This window comes from Canis lupus, chromosome 5 (genome assembly GCF_003254725.2).
Source record: "Canis lupus dingo isolate Sandy chromosome 5, ASM325472v2, whole genome shotgun sequence".
NCBI classification, from domain to species: Eukaryota; Metazoa; Chordata; class Mammalia; order Carnivora; family Canidae; genus Canis; species Canis lupus.
In genome coordinates, this window is record NC_064247.1 from 35,533,059 (window position 1) to 35,558,836 (window position 25,778).

The 25,778-nt window shown below is 53.3% G+C and overlaps 2 protein-coding genes across 3 annotated transcripts in view; one reads left to right on the forward strand and one right to left on the reverse strand.

Annotated features, from left to right (window-relative positions):
• Window positions 1-876: 876 nt before the first annotated feature.
• On the reverse strand, window positions 877-1,972 carry LOC125755059 (uncharacterized protein DOCK8-AS1-like). Its single transcript, XM_049109722.1, has 2 exons — window positions 1,464-1,972; window positions 877-1,123 (listed from the first exon to the last, which is right to left on the reverse strand). Exons 1-2 carry the CDS (start codon window positions 1,970-1,972, stop codon window positions 877-879), a joined length of 756 nt encoding a protein of 251 aa, XP_048965679.1.
• The window catches only part of SHISA6 (shisa family member 6), a 277,765-nt gene continuing 253,957 nt past the window's right edge, over window positions 1,971-25,778 (forward strand). For both annotated transcript variants that reach the window (XM_025428364.3, XM_049110230.1), the window contains exons 1-2: window positions 1,971-2,647; window positions 24,815-24,975. In XM_025428364.3, coding sequence (XP_025284149.3) covers window positions 1,971-2,647; window positions 24,815-24,975 — 838 coding nt within the window. The remainder of the gene's footprint in view (window positions 2,648-24,814; window positions 24,976-25,778) is intronic.

The following is a 25,778-nucleotide window of genomic DNA, read 5'->3' on the forward strand; positions in this document are numbered from 1 at the left end:
CTCATCTTTTACCCGCCACTTGCCACAGTGCCTGGTGGAGTGTAGGCTCTCCACACCTGTTTATTTGACAGAAGCACTGAGAGTGGCAGGTGAGGTGCGGCTGAGAGAATGGGAAGAAGTGCCGAGGAAGAAGGAGGGAAGGCATCTCAGGATCTGCCTCTAGTGTCTGGAATCTGGGGTCGGTGAGTTCCAAGCAGAGCCTCTCTGCCTTTCTGGCACTGGGGAATCCGGGGCTTGGACCCGGCAGGAGTGAGACTTAATGGACAACCTCGGGACAGTCTCTACTGCCCACACTCTGACAACTGCCCCTGCCTTCAAACGGAGCATACTGGCACTTGCAACAAAAGGCCAGGACACACGGGCAGAATTTTGGCAGGGGCCCCTGCTTTCCGTTCTCATTTTCCCCATCTCCTCCGTGGACACATGCCAAAGATGATGATTAGGACTCCCTCTTGGGGTGGCCTCAAGGCTTAGAGTTAGACCCGGGACTCTTCTTTCCATGGATCAGATGAGCAAGCGCACAGGAACACCTCCGTCCCTGCGCCGCCCCCCCCCCCCCCGCCCCGCCTTCCCCTACAGTACAGGAATTTAAAAGCTTAGGGGCTCGGGCAGCTTTTCTAACCCAGTGCTCCGGAAAAAGCTCCGGAAAGAAGCAATCAAAGGTGCCACCCGCCTAAGCCCTGGGGTTGTCTTGTGCCCGCGGGAGTGCGGTTGGCGGGGGTGGGGCGAGGGGGAGAGGAGAGTGCCCGCGGGGAAGAGAGCACAGGCCCAGCTCGCCGGCAGCCCCAGGACCTCGGACCAGCCCCTGGACCCCTGGTCTCAGTTTAGGAACCTGTAGCAATGGGTTTGGCCTTCCCTCCGCTGCGCGCGCCGCCACTAGGGAGAGGCAAAGGCTCGCAGATCCCCGGAGTCCCGCTCCGGCAGCGCAGCGCCCGGGCTTCGGGGCAGGTGGGACCCTGGCCGCGGCCCGCACGGGGCAAAGGCAGCGGAGGCGGGGCCCAGCCGCGCGCGCCGGCTCCAGAGGGGACCCTCCGGCCCGGCCCCCGGCCCCCGGCCCCCGCTCCCCTCCGCCGCGGGCTCGCCGTTTCGGTGCAGCGGGGTCCGGGGCTCCGGGGACGCGGAGCTCCAAGTGCGCCGCGGGGGGCGGGGGGCAGCGAAGAGGGGCCCCTCTCCTCCCCCGGGCGCCCGGGCGGGTAACGTGGGCGGCGGCGAGCGGATGCCCTCCCTCCCCTCCCTCCCTCCCTCCCTCCCTCGCCTCGCCTCGCCGCGCCTCGCCGCCTCCCTCCCCGCGCGGCGCTCCCGCGTGTGCGGGTGTGAGTGCGTGTGTCTCCCTCGCTCCCTCCCGCACGCGCTCCGGCACTAGTGCAGGCGGCCGGCCGGCGGCTCCCGGCTCCCGGCTCCCGGCTCCCGGCTCGCCCGCCCCGGCCGCTGCGCTCCGCCCTCCCTCCCTCCCTCCCTCCCGCCGCCGCCGCCGCCGCCGCCTCTGCAGTCGCAGCCGGGCAGGGTGAGTGAGTGAGGGCCGGCCGCCGCGCGCCCCCCCGCAGCCCGCTCCGTCCCGGAGCCAGAGCCAGCCCTCGGCGGGAGCGCGCTGCCGGGCCGCCGGGCCCCTCCGGCCGGCCGGGCTCCTCGAGGGCTGCGCGCCCCCGCCCCGCCCCGCCCCGCCCCGTGACCGGCTCCCCGTCTCGCCCCGCAGGGCCCGCCCGGACGGGACCACGCCGCCGCCGCCGCCGCCGCCCGGAGCCGCGCTTCGGGTCCCGCCTGAGCCGCGCCGCCGCCCGCGGGGGATGGGGCTGCCCGGGAGGCGCGCCGAGCCCGCAGGGGGAGCGCGGAGCCGGCGCGCAGCGTGAGCGCCCCAGCCGCCCGAGCAGCCCGCGCCTCGATGGCGCCATCGCCCCGGCGCCGCTGACCGCCCGCCCGCCCGCCCGCCGCCTTCGAGCTCGGCCTGCCGCGGAAGCCCGGCCGGCCCCGCCATGGCGCTGCGGCGCCTCCTCCTGCTGCTGCTGCTGCTGCTCTCGCTGGAGTCCCTGCACCTGCTGCCCGGCGCCCGCGCCGCCCGCGCCCGCGCCGCCAACCGGACCCTGAGCGCCGGCGCCGCTGCCGTCGGGGGCCGGCGGCCCGGGGGCGCCCTGGCCCGGGGCGGCCGCGAGCTGAACGGCACCGCCCGGGCGCCCGGCGGCGCGGACGCGGGGGGCCGGCGGGGGCAGCCGGCGGGGGCGGCGGCGGCGGCGGGGGCGGCGGGGGCGGCGGGGGCGGTGGCGGCGGCCAGCGCGGCCGTCACCTACGAGACGTGCTGGGGCTACTACGACGTGAGCGGCCAGTACGACAAGGAGTTCGAGTGCAACAACAGCGAGAGCGGCTACCTGTACTGCTGCGGCACCTGCTACTACCGCTTCTGCTGCAAGAAGCGCCACGAGAAGCTGGACCAGCGCCAGTGCACCAACTACCAGAGCCCGGTGTGGGTGCAGACGCCCAGCACCAAGGTGGTGTCGCCGGGGCCCGAGAACAAGTACGACCCGGAGAAGGACAAGACCAACTTCACCGTCTACATCACCTGCGGGGTGATCGCCTTCGTCATCGTGGCCGGCGTCTTCGCCAAGGTCTCCTATGACAAGGCCCACCGCCCTCCGCGGGAAATGAACATTCACAGGTGAGAGGGCGAGCGAGCGCGCGAGCGGGTCCTGGTGCCCGGTCCTGGTGCCCGGTCCCGGTGCCCGGTCCTGGTGCCCGGTCCTGGTGCCCGGCCCCGGCCTCCCGCCACCGCACCCCTCTTAACGTGCGCGGCCCCCTGTCTCCTCCACACTGGGTACCACCACCTCGCTCTGACGCTCCCTCTAAGACCAGTTTCTCCCTTGCTCCCTTGACTGGCAGCTAAATCCCGGCTTGCTTCTTCTCACCATTTCTTCAGAGTCCAGAACGCATGCTTTGGTGGTGGTGGTGGGGGATTACCGGGCAAAGTGAGGAGCCGTGGAGTCCATGAAGTTTGAGTCTAAGAATTTTACAAATCCTGTAAGCCCGGATCAGGGGGTAGGGGTGGGGGCCCCGGGCTCGGCTTTCAGGACAAAGTGGGCACTCTGGGGTACGCTCCTCGTAACCTTTGGTGTTTTGAGTCTAAGCAGCACATCTTCTCGGGTGTGGGATGTTGCACAATGTTGGAAGCCTACAGGAGGGAGTACCAAGTGATTTAGCATAAGCTGGATGTTCTCGGTGTGGAACCGGGGGTGATGCAGAAGGGATGCCTCCCGGGTAAGAAGGAGTAGAGATTTATCCATTCCGTGTTGACCAAGGGCAGATGGTGTCTCCTCACTGCCTCCTGCCCGAGTGGGCTGCTTATTTTCCGGCCGAGACTGGAGGACTTGTTCTTTAAAACCCTGTGGGCAGAACTCTCCTCTGAGTTAACATTCTTGCTGTGTTAAGCCTGGTGGGCAGCCTTTTCCCTGCTCACGTTTGGGGGGCGGTGGGGACAGCCTCCTCCCAAAACTTAATGCCGAGAGCTCAAGATATGGTAGTGCCCGGCCCCACCCTGCCTGCCTCCCAGCCCACCACCCCGGCTCCCAGTGAGTCCGGAGGGAAGCCAGAGCCCCAAGAAGAGGAAACCGGCCTCTCCTCACAAGTCAGCAAACGATGCACCCAGGGGAGGCAAAGTTAGCTCTGCTTCCAGTCCCCTCGTGATGATGGATGGCTGGACTTGGTTCAGCAGAGTCTTTCAGGGAACAAATCCTGCCCCGGGACATGTGTCCATTTTTGGCACATGGTGTGGGCACTGCCCTGGTGACCAGGACCCCCCACCCCCGCCCGACCCCTTTCCCCAGACCAGTCCTGCTTCTGAGTGAGCCAAGCAGGCCCCTCCTACCCTGAACTATACACCATAAGCTCGTCTCTACACTCAGCTTATTATCCTTTCGGCCCGAAAGCCTTCTTCCCCTTGCTGCTGTTGGACATTAATCAGCCGTACCTTGATGAAGAGAGAAAAAGGCAGATAGAAATTTCTGGGCATGATTTTTTTTTTCGTCTTTTGAAGATGTTGAGAAAAGATGATACTCCCTGGCAGGTCTTACTGAGTCAAGCACACGATGTGTGGGTATTTCAGTATTGACATACATATTTGAGGGTCAGAACTGGGTGTTTCCAAAAGCAGACCCGTTTATAATCCACACCTGCTGTGCACCTGGCTGGCTCAGTGGTTGAGCATCTGCCTTCAGCTCACGGTGTGATCCCGGGGTCCTGGGATCGCCCCCACTCTTATCGGGCTCCCCGCAGGGAGCCTGCTTCTCTTCCTCTGCCTCTGTCTCTGCCTCTCTCTCTGTGCCTCTCATGAAAAAATACAATCTTTAAAAAAAATAATCCTCACCCACTACCCCAAGGTACCACTGGGCCCCATCCCACCCCATCTTATCCTGAAGGATGAGATTCTGTGCCTGGCTGGTCCTGGGCACTGATGGAGGAATTGTGACAAATGGTGTGCGCTCAGCCCCGTGTCTCCTTTGGGTCTGGTCTGGTGAAGGGTTCTCCCTCTTGGCTCACCTTGCAAAGCAGAGAAGGAATAGCCAGTGGGGAAAGCACCTTCCTGAAGCAGATGTACCTGGTCCTTATCCCTCCTCTGCTTACCTCCAGGCCCAGAGCCTTGTTCCTCTTCACTTTCTCCTGGTCTCCCATTCCCCCCCCAATCCCCAGCTCTGGCCACTATGTGACCTCCCGCTGGTTGATTCCCACAAACCTTTCTCTTGGCTTCTTTCTTCTCTGAGCCTTTGTCTTCTTAGACTGAGCCCCGCAGCCCCCACCCCCCCTGCCCTGACCTTGCCACCACCTACTAAATGTATTCCTCATCACCTGGCAGGATACTGATGGGCTCTGGATGCTGTCCCTGGCCTGTTCTACTGGCTCTTGACCCTGGAGATGTCATGGTCCCTCTGAGTGTTTTTGCCCCGCTCTGTATCACCGTGACCCCTCCCCCAAATCCAAACTAGGGTGACTCATTTGTGTACAGGTGTGTGGCTCAGTGACTGGTGTTGGCTTTTGGAGCAGTTTCTCCTCGGTGCCGGGGAAGGAAGCGATCCATGGATGGAGGATGAGTTCAGCTTTAGGCCAGGATGTAAATATGGGATGTTTCTCCCTCAAATTCACCTCCTGATTTTATTCAGTTCACAGCTTCTCTTCCAACAGCTGTAGCATTGCCTGCTCAGTGCTTTGGAAACCGTCACGCTGGTGCTTGTTAGGTAGGGGACGACGCCTGACTCTGTTTGGGGGAAGGGGACAGAGCATGAGCCGCCATCCCTCGAGGACACTCCACGAGTGACCTTGGGGCAGGGGAGGGCACCTCCTCATCCAGCTTTGGATGACTCAGGCACAACAGCGTCCCATCCTGACTTTTCCCCTCCCAGGCTGCTCCCCAACTCCTGGGTGTGTTACCACCACTGGTCTTACTTGGCTCCCACCTCAGAGGTCACACAGCTTGCCATTCTAGGCAGTGTTTGGTGCAGATGGTCCCATTGGGAACCCGAGTAGGAAAAAGAGAAGAGATAAATAGTCCCACCTAATGAGTTTTCCCCAGGAGGAGAGTGGGGAAAAGAAAGGATGGACCCTCTCCAGGGGTCACGGAGGAAGTGGGACGTGCGTTAGGTTCCATGTGCCTTGAAATAGTTCAGCAGAGACGTTTCCTTTCTGAAAAGGTGAAGGATTTTTTTTTTTTTTCCAACGTGTGATCCTCTCTCTGGAGATGGTAGTTGGGCAGGCAGAGGCCGGGGCCGAGGGAGGAGAGATGCTTCATTGAAGGGGATGTTTGTGTTAGGGTTGGCAGGGGTGAGGAGGAAGGAGGCTGCTGCCCTGAGATCAGCCATCTGCCTCCGCCTATGTCCCCAGGCTGGTCAGCCCTGCGCCTGCCCATGGCACACATTCCTTAGAGCTGGGCTTCCTTTTGCTGCTCTGGCCCCCGCAGGGAAGAGCAGATTTAGTCTTTTCCAGAAGTGATTAGACCTTACCATCCTGTTTCTATAGGAGAAGCCAGTGTCCGTAGGGGAGACTCTCTGCTCTCTGGTGATTCGACCATATGAGCAGAGTCACATCAGCTGGACCCCAGGGAGGAGGAAGAGATGGCCAGAGGAGACCAAAGGGACCAGAGGCCGAGCCGTGCTCTGGATCTGGGGAGCCCCTGGGCGTGGGGGGGCCCACCTTTGCCAGCCGGGGCCCCGTTTCCCACCCGGATCTCGACCTCACCTTCCCCCAGTCACCTTCCCGGTGCTGAGACTCAATTGAGAAACCACAGGCATGCACCGAGTTTAATGCTTCGTGAGCGCTTTTTGTGGTGCTTCCTGGGGCTGTTTGTTCCATGAGGGGCTGTCCATCTTCTCCCAGGAAACGGCCCCGAATGAGCTGTCTCCCATTCAAACCATTCAAACCTCTTTCCTCCTCCTCGCCTAGAGTTGATTCATTAGTGTCCTGGAGATGAGCATCTCCAAGCAAGAAACTCTGGCTTTTTTTTTTTTTTTTTTTGATCTTTTATGAAATGGCTACTTAGCTGATGGGGCGGGAAACTATTAGGGTGTTGTAGGTGTAGGCGGTACAGCCAGGGATGCCCTGGGTCCTCCCGCGGTACAGGGATGGGGGGGATGGAGGAATTTAGGGTGGGGGTGGGGGTCATGCTCAGGGTTTCAGGCAGAGGAACCTCAGCAGATGTTACCAGGAAAAAGTGTCAGGAGGTGACCCTACAACCATTAGGAGGGTCCTTTGTCTTTAGGCTCCTCTGCTTCTTTCCAGAGGAATCAAGAGAACACTTTGTTCCACTTTTCCCCCTCTTAGAAATTAATGGCAAACCCAAAGAGGCCTGTTTTGTGCTCACAGACCACATCAACTTCAAGAGCAGGACCCCTTTGCTGGCAGATCTCGTGAATTCTCTTCCTAGGTTCCCAGGCAATGAACTGTCACATCATCCGCAGACACTCCCATTTTTTGAGGCACTGTGAGCTCACTGTAATGAATCTAAACAGAGAGTCAACTTTTTTTTTTTTTTACTTCAAATAGAGCAGTTGGAAGGACAGGGGAAAAAAACGTCTTGCCTTGGAGCGAAGGTCTTGAGCCTTGCGTGTTTTCTATTGCCTTGGAAGGGAAAAAAAAAATGCACGTAGGGAAAGGAGTGAAATTGTAGAAGAATTTAAGGAGGCTCCTGGATGAGGGGCTAGAGAACGACACCAGGAAGATAGAGGCAAAGACAAGGGAGGAAGGTAATGGGATGAGAAGCAGATGTGCCCAGGTCCTGGGCTACATGCAAATGCCTTCATTGCACAGATGAGCCCCACTCACCTGCCGTGGGCAAGGTATGCCTCAAACCAAATCCCTAAAGCCTTTCAGGTGGATGTTACCTTGGACACAGGAGGCCAGCAGAGCTCATTCTTGATTTAGCAGCTCAGCCGTGCAAACTACTCTTTAGAAATCTGGCACTTTGATAGTCCTGCCTGGGCCGTCGCTTGCTGCCTTTGTGTCCTCTCCCATCCCGCCCCAGCCCAGAAGGCATGCACCCGTGTCTGTGTTCACCACCCACAGCCCCACCCCAGGCTCAGAGCGCATTCCTTAGGAGGAATCTGCTGCCAACATACCGAGAGATTCCCCACAGCGCTAGGCTGCTGAGACACAGGTGGAGAAAAGTCCAATTCACTGTTTTCAACCTGTTTTAATAAGAGATCAGATTGATTCTGCAGTTGATTCAGATCAGTTGTGCAGGAGGCAGTGGTTCAGACAGCCGAAGACGGGAGCTGATGGAAAGCGGTTAATTCACCAGCCCTGGGCAGACATGCCCGAGGAGGATCCAGAATAGAAGGGAGCTGCACCTAAGCAGGTTTCAGCCTTTCCCCTCTCACTGCCTGACTTCTCCGGGACCCGGTGGGATGGATCGCCCTTAGATCTTCACTTTTCTGGCTGCCTTTCCAAAAGTGAGTGAGAATCCCCATGGCAGGCTGGAAAGCACACCCAGCCGCTGGCCATGGGACGTCGCCGCTCACCTCCCTCCTTGGCCCCCGCGCCCCGTGCAGCATGCTGCATAATCCATTTTTTTAAATTACAGTGAATTCAGGCGCATTGTGTCTTACTTAACGATACTGGTTCTATCCCTTGAAGACGTCCACCCTGTTGAACCACAAAATTGCCTTCTGAGCTTGTGGGTAAAGTGTCTCAGATTGGCAATGTGGAAGGGGCTCTGATGGATTCTATTAGAGCCTGGGTTAAATTTGTTTTTAAAATATCTTCTGATGTGAATCCCCACCTACCACCCCTTCAACATTTCACTGTCTTGGGAAACTCCAGCCCATTATTTTTCCCTGAGTCACATTTCTGACCTCATGTTTCTAGAAGGTAGTGCGGATGGGGAAGACGGCTTGATGCAAGGGTTTACCCACAAGCCCTCAGAGGCTCTCCGACCCTCGGCTTATTTCACCCCTGTTCAGGATAGATTGCACATGTACCCCCAGCCTCCCACCCCCGGTCTAGTCTTCTTTTATCTCTAGAAGTAAAACCAAAACATCCTGAAAACGCAGAGTAACACAGTTGACCCTTGAATAACACGGGTCTGAACTGCGCGTGTCTACCTTTATGCAGATTTATTTTTTCAGTTTTATTCTACCTTTTGTTTTTTTAAGTAGGCTCTGTGCTTGACGTGGGGCTCGGACTCACAACCCTGAGATCAAGAGTCACATGCTTTCCCGACTGAGCCAGCCATGCGCCCTGAGATGTTTCTTTCAATAAATAAAGTGCAGAACAGTAAACGTAAACAGTAAACAGTAAACGTTCTTAACGTTTTCTTCTCTTCGGCTTACTTTATTGTTAGAATACAGCATATGTGACACATAACGTGCAGAGTACGGGTTGGCTGCGGTGTTGTTGGTAAGGCTCCTGATCAGCAGGAGGCTCTTAGTAGTTAAGTTTTTGGGGAGTCAAAAATTATCCTTGGATTTTCACCTGCATGGGGAGGGGGTTGTTGCCCCGCCCCCCACCGCTTCGTTCATGGGTCAACCATTCTTTTTACTATTTTGTAGTCAGGGTAATTGTAGAATTTTTGTCATGGGCAAACCATGTAGTCTCACTTCCTGACTTTATAGGTGAGGCGATGCCCAGGGAGGCCAGATCACAATGCCAGGGGTCCCCAGCTAGCAGGTGGTGAGCTAGACCTCGAAGCCCTTGAGGAAACAGGGGTGAAAGGTTTGGAGGGGCAGAGGCTGCATCCTGGGCCCATGCATGCTTCTGCCGGTGTGCAGCGAGCACCTACAATGGCTTTACACACCCGTTTCTTAGTCGCTGCCAGATAACTTCCAGATGTTGAGAGATGAGAGTGATAGCCTTCTCCCCTTTCTTGCTTCCCTACATTATTTGGATCATTCCTCATTCAGTTCAACCATCCCGTAAAAGCATTTCTCTGCCGATCCTCTTCGCAGTTTCCTCCATGTCCCTTTGCAGAGGGGCACCAACCTGATCTAAGCACGATCCTTTAGTGAGATCTGAGTGACACAGCCCATCGAAGCAGGGGGATGCGGTGCAAGCTCGAAAGTTGTGAACCACAGCAATGGACCACCCAGTAAAACCACGGGCCTCTGTAATTACCTCTGTAATTCAGGATATGGTCTCTGGATGCTTTCTGTCCATCCCGGAGATGGAGGGGTGGAAGGGGATGCTGACATCTACCAGGTTCAATGAGTCTCAGGTTTGCTAGAAACCACCAGAGACCTCCAGGCACCCCATGGCCCAGTGGGTGGGGGCAGGGGGATTTCACGTTTGTCCTCCAGGATGGCTCCCTCTGACATTCCCCCTTCTCTGCACTGGACCATGCTCCCCCAGGGACAGGGTGAGTACAAGGTGAGGGGTCTAGAGAAGGATGGCTAATGAAGCTGGAAATTCAGGTCCCATCGTTCTATGGGACTCATCCCTATGGTATGCAACTTGGGGCCTGTGTCCTGCAATGTACCTGATTGTAACTCTGAAAGAACCAGGACATGTACGTATCCTAATGTGTCCTCCTTCTGAACAGTCACCTTGGGAGGCCCTGTGCTGACTCTTCTCCAGAAAATGTGGCCATTGTTCCCCTCCTAGAAGTGTTCTCAGAGCCCGTGGCATGTCATTCTGACTGTAATGGTACATATTTTTATCCTCTTAGGGGTAGATCTGATTCTTGTAAGTGGCGATAAGTCACGGGGCCGGGGACGATGAATGGACTCGGTGATCGGCCAGTTATTTGCAGAGAGAACGAGTGCCTCCAGTAATGAGAGCTGCTCTCCTAGGAGCCGCGTCAGCTGTCCCCAGAGGCTGAGCCCAGAAGAGGCGTTCCAGTAACCGGCGGCCGGCCCTGCACAAGCCGAGCCCGGCTTGCCACGGTGGCCACTTTGCAGGGACCACCCTGTACGTGGAGGGATATAACCAGCCTCGACAAAATCAGCCACATGTCCTGTCGGGGTGTCGGGGCAGACAGTGGAGGAGCTGCTCCAAGAAAGGAGTCGAATGAGCCAGAAAGAGTTCAAATAACTGCCCAGAAAGGGAGAGAAAGAAAGAAAAAGAAAGAATGTCCCACATTTGTTCACCAGATAAGCAGACAGATAGCTCAATTTAGATACCTAATTTGATTCTGAGGGTAGAAGGACCCAGTTTCTTGGGGATGCATGCGGCCGAGCGTGGGGTCAGAGCTGGAGCTGCATCTCGGCCTCCCTCCGGTGCATGTGGATGCCATCACCTCTGCAGTCTGGCTTTCACGTGAGGTCCCCATTGGGGCCAGCCAGCCATCAATGAGGCAGAAATGTTTGCACGCGCAGGGAGGTGGGGAGCTTCCAGTGAGCGTGGTCCGTGTGTTTACTGTGTCCCTAGATCCCCCCCCCAAGAGTGCACTTATTGTACCAGATTGATCACAGAAGTGGAGTGAGCATGGGGTGGGCTGATTTTAGGGGCAGGTGATAAGGGGCCACTGGTGCTGTTTGTCACTAAATTTTCCTTGATGTAGTTGGAGAAGCAGCCACTGTGCTGCTGTAGCGGGGGCTGGCATTGCTCTTCTCCATCAGGAGCTGACAGGTGGTGGCACCCCCACTACGTGGGCTGGGACACAGCCTCTGGCCCCTGCAGACACCAAATGGACACTTGGGAGGAGTCAGCTCGGCTCTGTGGCTGGGAATCCCCCTTCTTGTGCTCAAAGGTCGGGATCGGGGGAGACCTGTTTCCCAGATGCTTACACAGCCCTGTTTCCTGTACACCTGCAGAGAGCTGGCGCCAAGGAGGGCCAGAGGCCTCAGAGGAGGCCTCAAGGTCACGTGGATGAAGCAAAGGAGGTGGTAGGGAGAGGCTCGGGAGCGCTCCCGTCTCCAGGGCTTGCTCTGTGCCCAGAGCCCTGCCGTGTACTTGACAGACTCTCCCACTGCATCTTTCCTTTACCCTCAAGGGAGAGATGCCCATTGAACAGACGAGGGCATCAACTCAGAGAGGCTTAGTAACTTCCCCAAGGTCACACAGCTAGAACATCACCAGCCTCCATCTCCTTTGGGGGCCAGTCAAGCTCTCGCCTTCCCAGATGTAACCGGGTCAGTGATGCTCAAGTTCCCTGAGAAAACAAAGACCCCTCTGCCCCATGCCCTGGCACGCGTTGCCACGGTGAGAAATGGGGGTGCCTGCTGCCCTGCAGACCAGGGTACCGCAGAACCGGGCTGGTGGCCTCGCTCACAGTGCCTGCAGGGCATGAAGCCACCAGGGTGGTGCAAAGGCTTGTTGTCAAGAATGGATTATGTTGGCCGAGGATGGGGAGGGCAGCGTGAAGAAAAGGTGGAAACGCGAAAGCAAAGCAAAACACCCTGATTCCAGGGGCGAAACAACAAAAACAACAAACCTTGACAGTATTGGCAGATCCCTGGGGCAACTCTGCACAGAGTCCCAGCTCCAGAGTCATAGAGGTGCCAGGGAGAAGTGATCTGGGGGCGTGAGGATGGACCTCGGGCCATTCCCAGTTTTAATTACTGAGACCTCCAGCTCCCCAACAGCTCCATTTATCACCACCCCCCTCCCCGCACGGGGGCACACAGAGCTCCCGCCAGCTCACTGGTGCTTCCTAATTCTTCAGTCTTTCCAAAGGATTTCTCTTGTTTCTTGTGACCTCGGGGCCTCTGTCCTGAAAGGCAGTCTCCAAGGAAGGTTTCCCAGGGAACCCTCAGCACCCCTGGACTTTACTCCCAAGCTTCTGTCGTCCTGATCAGTGGTGGCGGTCACGGCCATGGTGGGGGTCAGTGGCAGGGCTCGCACACCCTGGCCTGCGGCACCGGGGCAGTGTCCCTGATTGAGAAGGGCACTCACTTTTTTTTTTTGTTTTAAAGATTTTATTTATTTATTCATGAGAGATGCAGAGAGAGAGAGAGAGAGAGAGAGAGAGAGGCAGAGATACAGGCAGAGGGAAAGGCAGGTTCCCTGTGGGACTTGATCCCAGGACTTCGGGATCGCGACCTGAGCCAAAGGCAGATGCTCAACTGCTGAGCCACCCAGGTGGCCCAGAGAGGGGCACTCACCTGATGGAGGGGGTTGTGGGAGCAACTTCCTTGGCTTGCTCCAGGGAGGGGGCTGATTCCTGGGCGCCCTTTCCAGTCCCTACCCTCGCTCAGACCCACACTGCTCAAAGGAACAGGAGAATCCTTGGTCCTCCTTGCCCAGGGCCACCGTCCCCACCTGGAGACCCTGGAGGCCAAGTCCCAGCCCGGCCCTAGGCGGCTACAGCCTTGGCCCTGCTCCCCAGCGCTTGGGAGAGGAGTCGCTGCTTTCTGCAGCCTTCCCAAACACTCATTATTCCTTGCTTTTTTGGCATTTGGTCTCGTGTACTGTTCCTATTAGCTCCAGCATTAAAGTCTCATTACTTAGGACATCTGTCCTCTGGACACATTTGCGGCTCCCTGAGCCAAATGTCCTCTTCTGGGAAGTACACTTTCCACCATGCCCCCTCTTCCTCTTCGATCTTCCTTCGATCTTGCTGCCCCAGCAAGGAGGGATTTGAACCCAAGAGGTCTCTTAGGGGGAGGAGGAGCGGCTGTTCATTCTAAGTGGTGTGTGTTCCAGAGCCCACCTGTCCCCTCCCTGTGGAGGTCTTGGGAACGCAGACCCTTGCTGTCACCCCTGGGCGGTTGGGCAGGAACAGGTGCCGATCCCCACCTCTGGGGACCCTGTGGCCGCTCCGGGTCTGGTGGAAGAATCAAGATCCCAGCCACCCTGTGAGACTAGCAACTCTCTCTCTGTGCACTCTCTCTCTCTTTTTTGGACTGCATCTCGAGAGAAGTTTGTTTGAACTTTCCCTGGGCCATGATCCCCCTTCCTGAGACTTGGGACTGGGGTGGCTCTTGATGCTCTGGGCAATCACACGGCTTCTTTGTTTTCAGATAATCAGCAGCCAGCACCTTGCCCACCTCTATGCCAGCACCTTCCCCCCTCCAGCCTCAAGCATTCCTGAAGGAAACCGGGTCTCTAGCAGAGGATCTGTCGGCTTTTCTCTCTCCCTCTTTCAAGTCCCATCATTAAAATGTTTCTTCTCTGCTCCTCTTGGTGTCTTTGTCCACTGTTGCTTGTTTCTCCCATCTGTCCTCCTTTTGATCCTTCCTCACTTCTGTTGGGTTGTGTTCCTTTGCTCTCTCCCTCTGGCTCTCTCCTTCCTGAAGTTGTCCTGCTGTAACTTCATTAAACTGCATCGATTCAGACTCTGCTAATTCCGAATTTACCCAAATCGGACCTGGGTGAGGTTGTTTTTCTTTCCTCTGTCGGATAAAAATCTGTGATGAACAGATTAATGGCCCAGACAAGACTGCAAAGATTGCGCAGGGCGCGTATACCATGCGGAAGGACAGATTTTTCCAGCAGGCTCTTCCATAGACGATTGGCATGCTAATTACAAATCATTCTTATCTATTCAATGAAGTAGCTCTCCAACGATCAATTTCTGTTTTTTTTTTTTTTTTTTTTTTTTTTTCCCCCTAGCCTAGTTTGTAATCCTGCAATGGCCCGGGAAGCAGTAAAAATGCATTTCCTTTAGAGTGTTTTACAATTTCCACTCCTGTTTCATTGATTGGGATTAGCCTGCCCCCATTTCTGCTGAGTTGGTGATGCTTGACCATTAGGCTGCTTTGAAGTCCCTTTTAAATACCCTTGGGGGGCTACTGCTAATTGCCCCTCTTGTTTTCTTTTGTATTTCCCTGAGTTTTTGGAATTTGGAACTTTTCTCTCTCTTTGGGTTTTGAGAATTTTGTTATAGACCATGGCACAACCCAAAAGGTTCACCACCTTTCCCTCTTGCTGCAGCATGAGCAGCTGGACACCAGGGCCTGAGGCCGACTTCAGGGTTTTCCTGGGAGCTGAGATAAGAGGCAGAATCACTTCCAGTCCTCATGATCTTGAGTGATTCCCTTGGGTGACTCCCTTGGGTGACCCTCGTGGTTTCTGCTTTGGTCCGTTAGCCTGGCTGTGGGATGGGGGGCTGTCAGGTTGTGGAGGTGTGTGCTTCTCCATCCCTATTCTGATTTCAGCATCCCTTGGTGGGTGCGCTCATGCAAGCTGTGAGTGTACATCTGCACCTTCAAATACAACAGCTTTGGGTGAAAATGCATTTTCCTGACACTCTCCTGTCAGGTAAGAATGCTATCTGCAAACGGCTTCCTGTGATTGCTTGCTTTTAGCATCTTAAACTCACAGAATCTCTCGGGTGGGAGGGACTTGGGGGTGTTTTAGTTCTCCTCCTCCCATACATGTGCATTGAGAGAGCTGGGCCTCCCTCTATTCCTGGAAGCGGTTTATCAGGTTCTTAGGAACTCTTGTTACTTCTTATGGAGAGCCAGCATTGACTTCCTGGCATGAGGCATACCCAGTGGGGCAACCCCTAGGAAATGTATCTTTCTGGAAGACAAAGAAGACTTCTCTATGAAGATGGCAGTGCACACCCCCTTCCCCCAGTCTTCCTTTTTCTTGGGTAAACATCCCTAGTTAGGAGTCCGCTCTTCCTGGGACATGGATTCAAGTGTTTGTGCCTGTATGGTGAAGGTGGTTCACGCAGAAGTAGGCTTGTAATTCTCTAACACAACCCCAAGTGACATTTCCAAAAGCAGCAACGTGAACCTCATTCAAGGGCCTTGTGAACATCTGAAGACTGCTTTTGGGGAATTGGTTGGTCTCCAGTGCTAGGCACACGTCCATCTCTTCGACCACAGTGTCAGGAAGACATGTGTGTTTGCTTGTTTTGTTCACACCTGTATTTTATGCCTAGAGTAGTGCCTGGCACAGAGTGGGTGCTCAGTTAATGTGGTTGATCCAGTGAATGGCTTAAGTAATTAAAATGGAGAGGACGCCAGGTGGTCTTTTTGCATACCCCACTCTTCTGTTGGTTGTGTTGGTGTGAAGGTACTTGAGCTTGGAGATACCAATAATGTTTATAATTCCTTTTTTTTTTTTTTTAAGAAGAAAGGAAGGAAGGAAGGAAAAAGAAGTAAAGAAAGAAACAGGCAAGTAGGAAGAATGAAGAACAAAACCCCAGCTGAATCCTTGGCAGAAAATGTTGCCCTGGCTAGTATCATGTGTTTTGCTCTTTCATGCCCCGGCTGGAATCCTGATTGGTTTTGTTCATGATGTGAGTCTCCTTGCTTTTCAGTGGTACTCTCTCTCGAAGCTTCCTGGCAGTCTAGCAGAAGCACAGTTTGTGATGGCCTTGGAGAGAGGAACAGACACTCTCTTTGCGCTTGGCTCTCAGAGTCCACGTTGAGGGTTCAGGGAAAACTGCTGTGTGACCAGATGCATTCCTGTCCTTAGGCCCGAGTGGACAATATGGGATGTGGGTGGTCCCTTCCAGGATGACCCGTGGCCATAGTGTGCCATGTGGCTCGCTCCTCATACCCCGAGTTTTGCCCATCTGGTATCATAGAATCAGCCCTCTGGGATGCCCCTCTTTCCACCCACACTTCTGTTGTGGTCCTAAAGCCCAAGCCTGGGCAGACACAAGGAGGTTGTTACAGTGTTCATTGGTTGCCAGGTTCTGTTCTAAGTGCTCTACGAATATTACCTCGTTTAATCTCTGTAATAACTCTAAGAGGTAGACATTATTTTTGGCCTTATTATTTAAGCTCTATTTTTTTCAAAGAGAGAATCATGGGGCCCTTAAGCAGATAGCTGGTGATTGCCAGCGTACGAAGTGGCCAGCATTACCCCCTAACCCAGGCCACTCTGGCTCCTGAATCCCCAGGTTCAACCACGAGGCTATCCCACCTTTATTTTGCCTCAGCTACACATTTATTTTTTATTTTATTTTTTTAAAATATTTTATTTATTTATTCATGATAGTCACAGAGAGAGAGAGAGGCAGAGACACAGGCAGAGGGAGAAGCAGGCTCCATGCAGGGAGCCCGACGTGGGATTCGATCCCGAGTCTTCAGGATCGCGCCCTGGGCCAAAGGCAGGCGCCAAACCGCTGCGCCACCCAGGGATCCCTGCCTCAGCTACACATTTAGGTCTGTGCCTATGGCACGTCAAGAAAACGACATCAGAAAAACAATAACAAAAAAACAGTGGCAGGTACGTTTGTGAACTTGCCTGTCTGTCACTTGGCTGCCCAAGTGGCTCTGCTTGGGCACACATCTCGGGAACGTTTTTGTTTGCCCAACTCGAAGTGGTAGCTGTACCTGACCCACCCAGGCCTTTGATTTGTGCTCAGATGATCCAGATGTTTCTGGAAAAGTCTAAGCTCAATGTTGATGCTACCCAGTTTCGCACTCCGGGGTAAATCTGCACATGATTCACGAGGCCAGGAGTGGTGCGCGTTGGGGAGATGCCCTGAAGGGTGAATGGGGGCCCCAGAGGAGGCACAGCCATGCTCTGCCCGTCTCGTGGCTGGCCGGCATGCCACAGCCCTAGGACAGGTGCCCATCGAGCAACTTGCCCTGCTTGCCTGCAGCACAGAGCAGCCGGGGCCGAGCCTCCCCTCCCTGGGTCCCGCGATGTTTATTGGCCACGCTGAATTCCGATTGTGCCCAGGACAACTCAGACCCCCAGAACAGCTCAGTGCAGATGCACAAACATTGTTACCGCAACAAAGGAGATGTCCACACCCATTTGGAGCCTCTCTGTATGAGGAGAGCGGTCTTGTGCACACACAAAGCCAGCAGCTGTGTTTTCCAAGTGGACTGTGAGAGAACCAGGGATAAGCACTAAATTAAGCCATTCTCCTTGGTCCGTGTTTATTAAAAATATATTCACTTCAATTGTCCGCAGTGCACATCTCGCAGAATAAAGGCGCCCCGACTGACCAGTAAACAGGTAGGAGGATGTGGTCAAAGAGGACGCTAGCTTCCCAGGGTGTCAGTGTCCAGCAAAAGCTCTATTATCTGGGACTCAGAAAACCAGAATATTCTATTTAACTGGAATAGAATGTCTGCATTCTGCTGCTAGGAGAAATACAAAAGTAGCCATCAGAGATTTACTTAAAGAGAGAGAGAGAAAAAAAAAGAAAACCTGAAAAAAACAACCTTCCTTGGTTTGTCCTGCAGCTTGTACACAAATAACTCCATTTCCTAGAATAATCTACATTTTGCTTAATGTTCTCCAAAGAGAACTAAAGATTAGAATGGTGGCCCTCTCATGGAAGAAAGTTGCATTCTTTAAAAAAAATTAATTATATTCAGTATATTCTACTTAATTAGGCAGGAATGCTTTTAGAAAATTCTTCAAGATCAAGAGTGTTCTCATTAGTCCTGAGGAATAAGAACATTAACCAGAATAGCTTATTCATCGAATAGTTTATCTGTTTGGTCTTATATCATACCTACCCAACAGCAGAAATGCTTTTCTGCTCCTCCCAGAAAGAGAAAGGGCAGGGTTAGGGGTCGAAGCCAGCCAGCTTGCCTTCCCTTGACACAGAAAAAGAACTTCCTGGATGCTGGGTGAATCTCCTATGTCCTATCCGTGGCATTTCTGTGGCTTGGAGCTCCCCAGATGGAAAGTCTACCAAGTTCGGGGACAGAGTGCTGGATAGAAGTCAAGGGTTTGGTAGAGCAAGACTGTGGCCCCGAGCAGAGCAGGGGGCTAAGGAAGTGCGTTGGTGTTCTGCTCAGGACTTCGCGGGACAAAACAGTTGCCTGCTAAAAATGTAAAAACGTTCCAAGCTGCTAATGTCAATGACCTTCTCTGGAGGGTCACAAGAAATAGGTAGCTGAGCGGGAGCTGGCTTCCCTTTGGGCAGATTTTTGCACTAAATATTGAACACTCTCTAAAACCTTGTGTTCAGAGACCGTTGGTTGGAGGGACGAGTGAATGGATGCATGGATCACCTGGTGGTGTAGAGGCAACCTCTGCCTCTTAACCAACCCATCTGTGAAATCTGGATTTACCACTTACTAGTCATGTGCCTTTGGGCGATAGAGCGAACCTTGCAAGATCTTAGTTTTCTCATCAGCGAACTGTGGCTCTGAATAGCGTCTACCAAGTCATGTCATTTTGAGGATCATCTGGTACAGTGCATGATGGGGGAGGTTAGCCCTGGTGTCTGGCCCATAGTAATTGCTCAATAAATGATAGCAGTCAATTTCCGGAGTCTTTCCTTTCCTGCTTAATTATTTCCTAAGCAGGCAAGATGAGAAAGCAGAGGTGTGAAGAAGGTCTTATTTTTTCCCCATCAAGGGGAATCACATCACCTTTTTAGAAAGATTCCATGTCTATTGGATGCAAGGTGGTAGCACATCAAAATGTGGCTGGGCCTGGTCCCTGGTGTGCAGATAATGCAACACTTCAGAGACGTTCAAACACACTTCCATTTCCTTGGGCTCACTGACAGTATTAACCGAGGCTTTAAGCAGATAAATAATCAGCTTTGACCTGAATCCCTTATTTACCGACTCTTTTTCTCTGTGCCCAAATGTGCCCAAATGTTTTTCTCTGTGCCCATTTGCTGCATTGGCAACCCCGGCTGGAGAGGCCAGGAGGACTCCCCTGTGGAGGTGGACCATGCATGGGGATGTGAGATGAATGTAAGTGGCAGCCCCCATGAGCAGAAAGACCCCTGGGCCCGGGTCTGAATTTCTCTTCAGTCCTGTTCTGGTCACGGAATCCACAGGAGCCTCAGTTTCTTTGTTAAACATTGGGGTGGTGGTAACCGCAGAGGGTTTCTGTGGGTGTCACAGTGGAAAGGCAGGTGAGCACATCTAGAACCTGGTTAGTGCCGCACAGGTGCCAGGGGATGTCTCTGTGAGGCCGATGGGTAAGACCCAGACGGTGGCTACTGGGGACCCCTGAAGGTCCCCGGCCCAATTATTCTCGACGACCGCTTTCCCTACTCCCATTTGCTGCCCAATTAATTTCCTCGCCCCTGCTCGCCACACGTCCGCAAAAGCCAAGGAATCCGTGCGCCAAAGGGAGCAGTGGACCAAGGCTGTGACGCAGGCAGTTCAGGCAAAAAGTGAGCTTTTGTTAGACATACCCAGATCTGGCTCACTGGGGGCAGGGAGGCAGGGAGGCAGGGAGGCCCAGGATGATTCGCAAGATTCTACAAATGCCTTTAAAAATTTTTTTTAAAAATTATTTTTATTAAGTAAGCTCTTGGCTCAACATGGGGCTCGAACTCATGATGCTCATATCAGGAGTTGCATGCTCCATCGACTGAGTCAGTCAGGCACCAACCCCCCCTCCTCCTTGCAAGATTCTTCAGGTTCTTTATTCACAAGAGACAGAGAGAGGCAGAGACACAGGCAGAGGGAGAAGCAGGCTCCCTGTGGGGAGCCTGATGTGAGACTCGATCTCAGGACCCTGGGATCACACCCTGAGCTGAAGGCAGATGCTCAACAGCTGAACCACCCAGGCATCCCAGATTCTTCAGGTTCTTAAATGTGATGCTTGCTGGGGGGTAGAGGGCAGGGAGGGCAGGTGGGGTTGGCCCTTGGCTGGGAAGCCCCTCTGTCCTCACCTGCCTGGCCCTGTCCTGTCCCCCACCCCTCAGTGCCTCCTTCTGGCCCTCCCCCTCCTCCCTCACCTTCTGAGTCATTTCAGAATGCTTTCTCTGAATTTCTCTTTGTTTTTCACCTTGCCTTTTGCTCCCTCTACCTACTCATGCCTGCTTGGTCCCCTTGTCTCTGTGTCCCTTTCTTGGCCTCCCCCTCAGTCTCCCCCTCAGCCTTCCCTTCCGTCCCTGCCTCTCTGTGGCTCTGAGTCCCTGCCTTCCTCTCTCCACCTGTCTGCCTTCCCTCCTCTGGTCTGTCCCCTCTTCTACATCGGCCAAGGTCTGTCTGTCTCCCCCTTCCCCCCAAGACCTGGAAGCGGCCGCCCACTCTCTGGCAAGCCCCACCCCCCTGGTCCTCAGTGACCGATTTTCTCTCTCCCGCCGTTGGAAAGTAGCTCAGGCCCTAACCCATTTCCTGGGGCGCATCCAGATTAATTAGGTGAGATGGGGATCGCACGTTGCAGAACCGGAATAATATTTATCAAGCACCCTGGGGAGAAGGGGATGGAAGATGAAGAGGAGAGAGGAATGGGAGCAAGGAGGGAGGTCATGAGCCGAGGGGCTGAGGGAAAGGGGGTGTGAGGGGGGCTGCCAGAGGGTGCCACTCCCAAGGATGCCACCTGGGAATTCAGGCCACCTCTCCTGTCGCCAGGGAAGGGGGACTGGGAGCATGTCCCTGGCTACCGTGCTCTTCCTGAGGACAACACAGGGCAGCCCCCCTACCCCCAGATGGCCTCTGTCTTCAAGAACGCCTCTAGCGCATCCCAACCCCACTTGGCTGTGCTGCTCAGCTCAGCCCATCCAAGCGGGCATCTGGAAAGGATACGGGGCAGATTGCCATCCTCAGGAGGCAATCGCTATACCTGATTAAAACTCCTTGTCCAGCCACAGGCCAGACCGAAGCACACTAGTATCTCCCCAGCCTGATGGTCTTCAGAAAAGCATCATCTTCCCTCCACCCCTGAGTCTCCAGAGCCCATGTCCCTCAGAGCTTCTCAGGGGATGGGCATCAAGAGCGCCCCCATCCTGCAAGAGGGGAACTCTGTTCTAGAATCTCTGCTGCATTCTCCTTGGCTTGCAAACTGAGGGGCAGATCTCCCCTGAAATTGCCATGCACACTGTTGGTGTGGACCATGGGGATAGGTGCTGAAACGCTACAAAAGTGGTATCAGGGCTGGTCTTCACTCGGCCCTGTGCTTATGTAACATGGATGGGCTGTGTGCCAAGGCCTCAGGGTACAGTGAGGGCCCCAGCAGATAGGCCCACTCCTTGGGGACCTTCCTTTCGGCATCTCTGACTTCACTGTGCCCCAGAGCCCAGCCCCGTGTTTGATCCTGGTATGAGCTGCTCAGTAGACCTCTGTAGAGTTGATCACATTGAACCTTAATCAAGGACTGGCTTCACCTCGTGGTGCACACAGGTATCTCAAGGTTTCTTAACCTCACCACTGGTGGGCCAGGTAATTTTTGGTTGTGGGGGGGCTGGCCTGTGTATTGTGGGATGTTTAGTAGCACCCTTGGCTCACCAGAAGCCAAGAGCGCTTCCCTCCTCAGCTGTGACTGCCAAAAATGTCTCTGGATTTTGCCAAATCCCCCCGTTCCTTCATGAGCAAAATCACCATGGAGAAGTGCAGATGGAAACTCAGTCTTGGCCTCCCCAAAGCACTAGACTTAACCTCAAGACCCCTTCCTCCTTCACAGGCAGCAGAGAGTCTTTATAAAAACTCAAGAGGCAAGAAACAGAAAAATAATATATACTCTTTTTTTTTTGTAATTGGAGTTTTATTGAAATATATTGCACCTACCGTAAAATTTCATCCTTAAATTTTAGAGTGTACAATTCGATGCTTTTTGTACATTCCCCAGGTTGTCTAGCTATCCTTTGAGAACATGTTCATCTCCCTGAGAAGAAACCCCCCGTATCTATTAGCAAACACTCTTGACTTTCCCCTCTCCCAGCCCCTGCTCATCACAAGTCTACTTTGTCTCCATGGATTTGCCTAATCTGGACATTTTCTGTAAATAGAATTCTATAACATGTGGTCTCTGGTGACTGGCTTCTTTCACTTAGCGTGATGTTTTTAAGGCATCTGTCGGTACTGCATTGCCTTTTAAGGCTGAATAAATAACTCATTGTGTGAGTATTCCACATTTTGTTTATCTGCTCATCAGTCCGTCCATGGACATTGGGCTGTTCCCACCTTCTGGCGATTATTGGTCATGCTGCTAGGAACCTTCATGAATAGGTTTTGTGTAGACATGTCTTTTCATTTCTGTTGGGTCTATACCTAGGAGTAGAATTGCTGGTCTGTAGAGTGACTCCATGTTTGACCTTTTGAGGGACCACCCAACTGTTCATCAGTAGTGCATGGGAGGCTTCCATTTCTCCACCAGCACCATTTTACATTCCGACCAGCAGTAAATGAAGGCTCCCATATCTCCATCGTCTTACCAACTTTTGGTATTTTCCGATTTCCTGGTGATATCTCTACTGGCGGGTGCGAACGGGTGCCTCATTGTGGTTTTGATTTGCAGTTCCCTGATGACTCATGCTGCTGAGCTGCTTTTCACATGCACCTTCTTTGGAGAAGAAATATCTTCTCTGTCCTTCGTCCGTTTTTAAATTGGGCTGTTTGTTGTCTTTTATTGTTGAGTTGTAAGAGTTCTTTATATATTCTGGGTATAAGTCGTCTCTCAGACATCTGATTTACAAACATTTTCTCCCATTTTCTTGGTGGTTGTGTTACATTTTCCCAATGGTACCCTGTGATGCAGACAAGTTTTTAATTTTGGCCAAGTCCAGTATTTCCACTTTCTTCTTTGCTTGCTCATGTTTTTGGTGTCACATGTATGAAACCTGAGGCCAAACCTGAGGTCAAAACAAAGCAAAGATCAAACCTGAGGTCACAAAGATTTACTTCTATATTTTCTTCTAAGAGTGTATAGGTTCAGCTCTAATATGATCCACTTTGAGTTAATATTTGCATATGGTATGAATTTTGGGTCCGACTTCATTCTTTTGCACGTGGCTAGCCACTTGTCCCAGTACCATTTGTAGGGGAAACGGCTCTTTCCCCATTGAGTGATCCTGGCACCCTTGTTGAAAATCAATTGACCATAGATGTACAAGTTTATTTCTGGGCTCTCAGTTCTATTCCATTGGCCTATATTTCTGTTATAACTTTTAAGCTCCCTGTTTTCTTACCATGGGAACATGGTAGGAAAGTGTCTTTGATAACCGGAGGAACGAAGAACTCAAGACAACTTGCATGGATATGTGGTGCAGGAAATATAGGAAATATTTATAACATTTTGGAATGAGAACAGATCTAATTAGGAGGGTCATGTTAGTTTAAACCCTTTGTTTTGCTGTTGGGGGAGAAAAGATTGAATTTGGATTTTAGAGAGTAGCAGATCTGCCCAAAGTTTAACAGCTCATTTGGGATTAGAACCCAAATCTCTTGACCTTTTCGGGCGGTGCATGCTTCTCATGCACGCACTCTGAATCTCAGATCCCTGACCCGGATCCCGGGTCTGCCTGAACCTCCTTCACCAACCTCCCGAGCTTCTGTGTTTTCCCTCCCTGCTCGCTACACCCCAATGAACAGGGTGGGGGTGCTGACATGTGTCTGTTCCTCCTGTTAAAGCCTGAGAGAAGAGACGCCAGCCAGGGGAAAGCGTTTGGAACATCTGAAATTGCTATATAAATGCCAGTAAATGATAAGATTGCCAGGTTGATGCTCTTCTCCTCGGAAGGTTCAGCATGTCAGAGGCAGCATAATGGAAGGCAACAATTTACTCTCAGACATGCTTTTAAACAGCTGTGGTTGTTGCTTTGCAAGGGGGCAGAGTGCCGAGTGCTGGAGTCCTGGGGTGAATGAAGCCGGGGGGTGGGCCGAGCTGGCTGGGGGAGGCCCGGAGGCAGCTGGTGCCTTGCCTGCATCTCAGGGACACCCCGAGTAGATGGAAGAGTCCCTTCCCTGCTTGCACAAGACAGGGATGCACCCAGAAGTAGGGACCTGGCCCTGAGATGGCCTTCCTTCTCTGGATGGTGGTCTCGTGTAGCTTATCCACACTCACCTTGGCTGCCTCAGACTGTCCCTGCTTGTCTCTGTTTCCCATCAACAGTGGCCACCCCCACCAGGTCACGGCATCTCCCACAGAGCGATTCCTGTTTGAAACCAGGTGGGGGAGCGATTTTTGCCTAAATTGTAAGCTCTCAAGTGATGGGAACTGTGTGTGTATTTTCCTCTCTGTGTTTGTAATCGTCGCCTCTTCTCAGCTCCAGTGATGGTCACGGTCCTCGCCCTCCACGTGGTCATGTAGTTACTGTGGCATCTGCATGTCCTGTCTTTGTAGTTCCATTGCGCCTTCCTCTGATGGTGGGAGCTGTGTGTTGGGTCCCCAGTACACAGGATGGGTCACCTGGTGGTTGTTTTTCAAAGAGGGTGATTGTCCCTGTGTTATTAGTCACCTGCTGCTGGAGGCAAGGCTACCGATGCCAGCCCTTCGCTGTGGAGGCATGGTGCTATCCAGCTGTGCACATATCTGCCCAGTGTAGGGGGGTGTTTGGGTAGCCACTATTTTGAAAGAGTTCATGTGAAATAAATTGAAGACAGAAACCATAATCACCACCCTTTAGTGCTTGTACCCCCAGAGATGGCAACCTCTACTCTGCATCCACCACCCCTCCATACCCCCTCCCAGGACCAGCACCAGATGAAGCTATGGCTACTGAGAACAGAATGTTGTGCCTGCATCTCCTCTTCTGGTTCTGTACATCAAAAGACCCACGAAAGTAAGCCAACTCTCTCTGTGGTTGTGTACACCTGCTCTGTGAATCTCACTGTGTGATCTCTTCTTTGTTTAGGGCTCTGGCTGACATCTTAAGACAACAGGGACCAATCCCCATAGCACACTGTGAAAGAGAAACTATCTCGGCTATCAATACCTCTCCCAAAGAGAACACACCGGTCAGATCGTCCTCCAAAAACCACTACACCCCTGTGCGTACGGCCAAGCAGACTCCAGGTAAGTGAGCGCCGATCAGCTTGCGTCTTTGTTGGGGCGTGGGGGCCGGTGAGAGGTTTTGGTGATATTTTGCTCTGGTGGGCCAGGGGGGCGCTGCACTGTGCCGTGGGAAGACTTGAGTGGGCAGGTGGGCATGTGGACGAGTCTGAGGACTGGTCTCCTGGGGGAGGGCCTGACATCAGATAGACCGTGCCATTGACTGCCCTGGCTGGAGGAGAGCTGACGATTCAGGGCATCTTGATTCGTGGTTGAGTGAGTGGCTGGCATACTGTCTTACCTGAAAGGAAGCTGTCTTACCTGAAAGGAAGCGGGCGTTGTGGAGTGTCATCACCCACTTGTCCATGTGGTGGGGGGAAGGGTTAATTTGCCCAGGACTCCAGCTATGTGATGAAAAATTGCTGCCATCAGTTGTAGAGATTCCAGCTTTTGGGATCTCAGGACGTACTTCCCAAGGGTAGGGATTATATCTGTATTATAGGGTGACCTTGGCCTGTGCTCTGTAGATCCCCTGGGTAGGATGATGAGTGCCTGGATTCTAGCGGTCATCATGATGACCTCATGAAAGAAACTAAGCAGGGTGTCTTTTTCTTACCGTATGGATCAATAAATGAAGTCCAGTGAAATTTAGTGACTTGGGCAAAAATCAGTAAGATGTTAATAATAATAAAAACATCAGCGATACAGTAATATAGCTCATGTTTATTTGGGTCTTGCTCTGTGCCAAGGGACATGCCAAACATTTCACGTGTATTTCCTTACTTATTCTTCACAGCAGTCTTAAAAGTACTTCTGTTGTCCCCATT

Coding starts and splice junctions, on each gene's coding strand:
- LOC125755059 (XM_049109722.1), bottom strand. CDS start 1,972: ATGGCGGGGCCGGCCGGGCTTCCGCGGCAGGCCGAGCTCGAAGGCGGC. Junction 1,124..1,463: donor AGGCGGCGGCGGCGGCGGCG/GCGGGAGGGAGG, acceptor GCGCACTTGGAG/CTCCGCGTCCCCGGAGCCCC.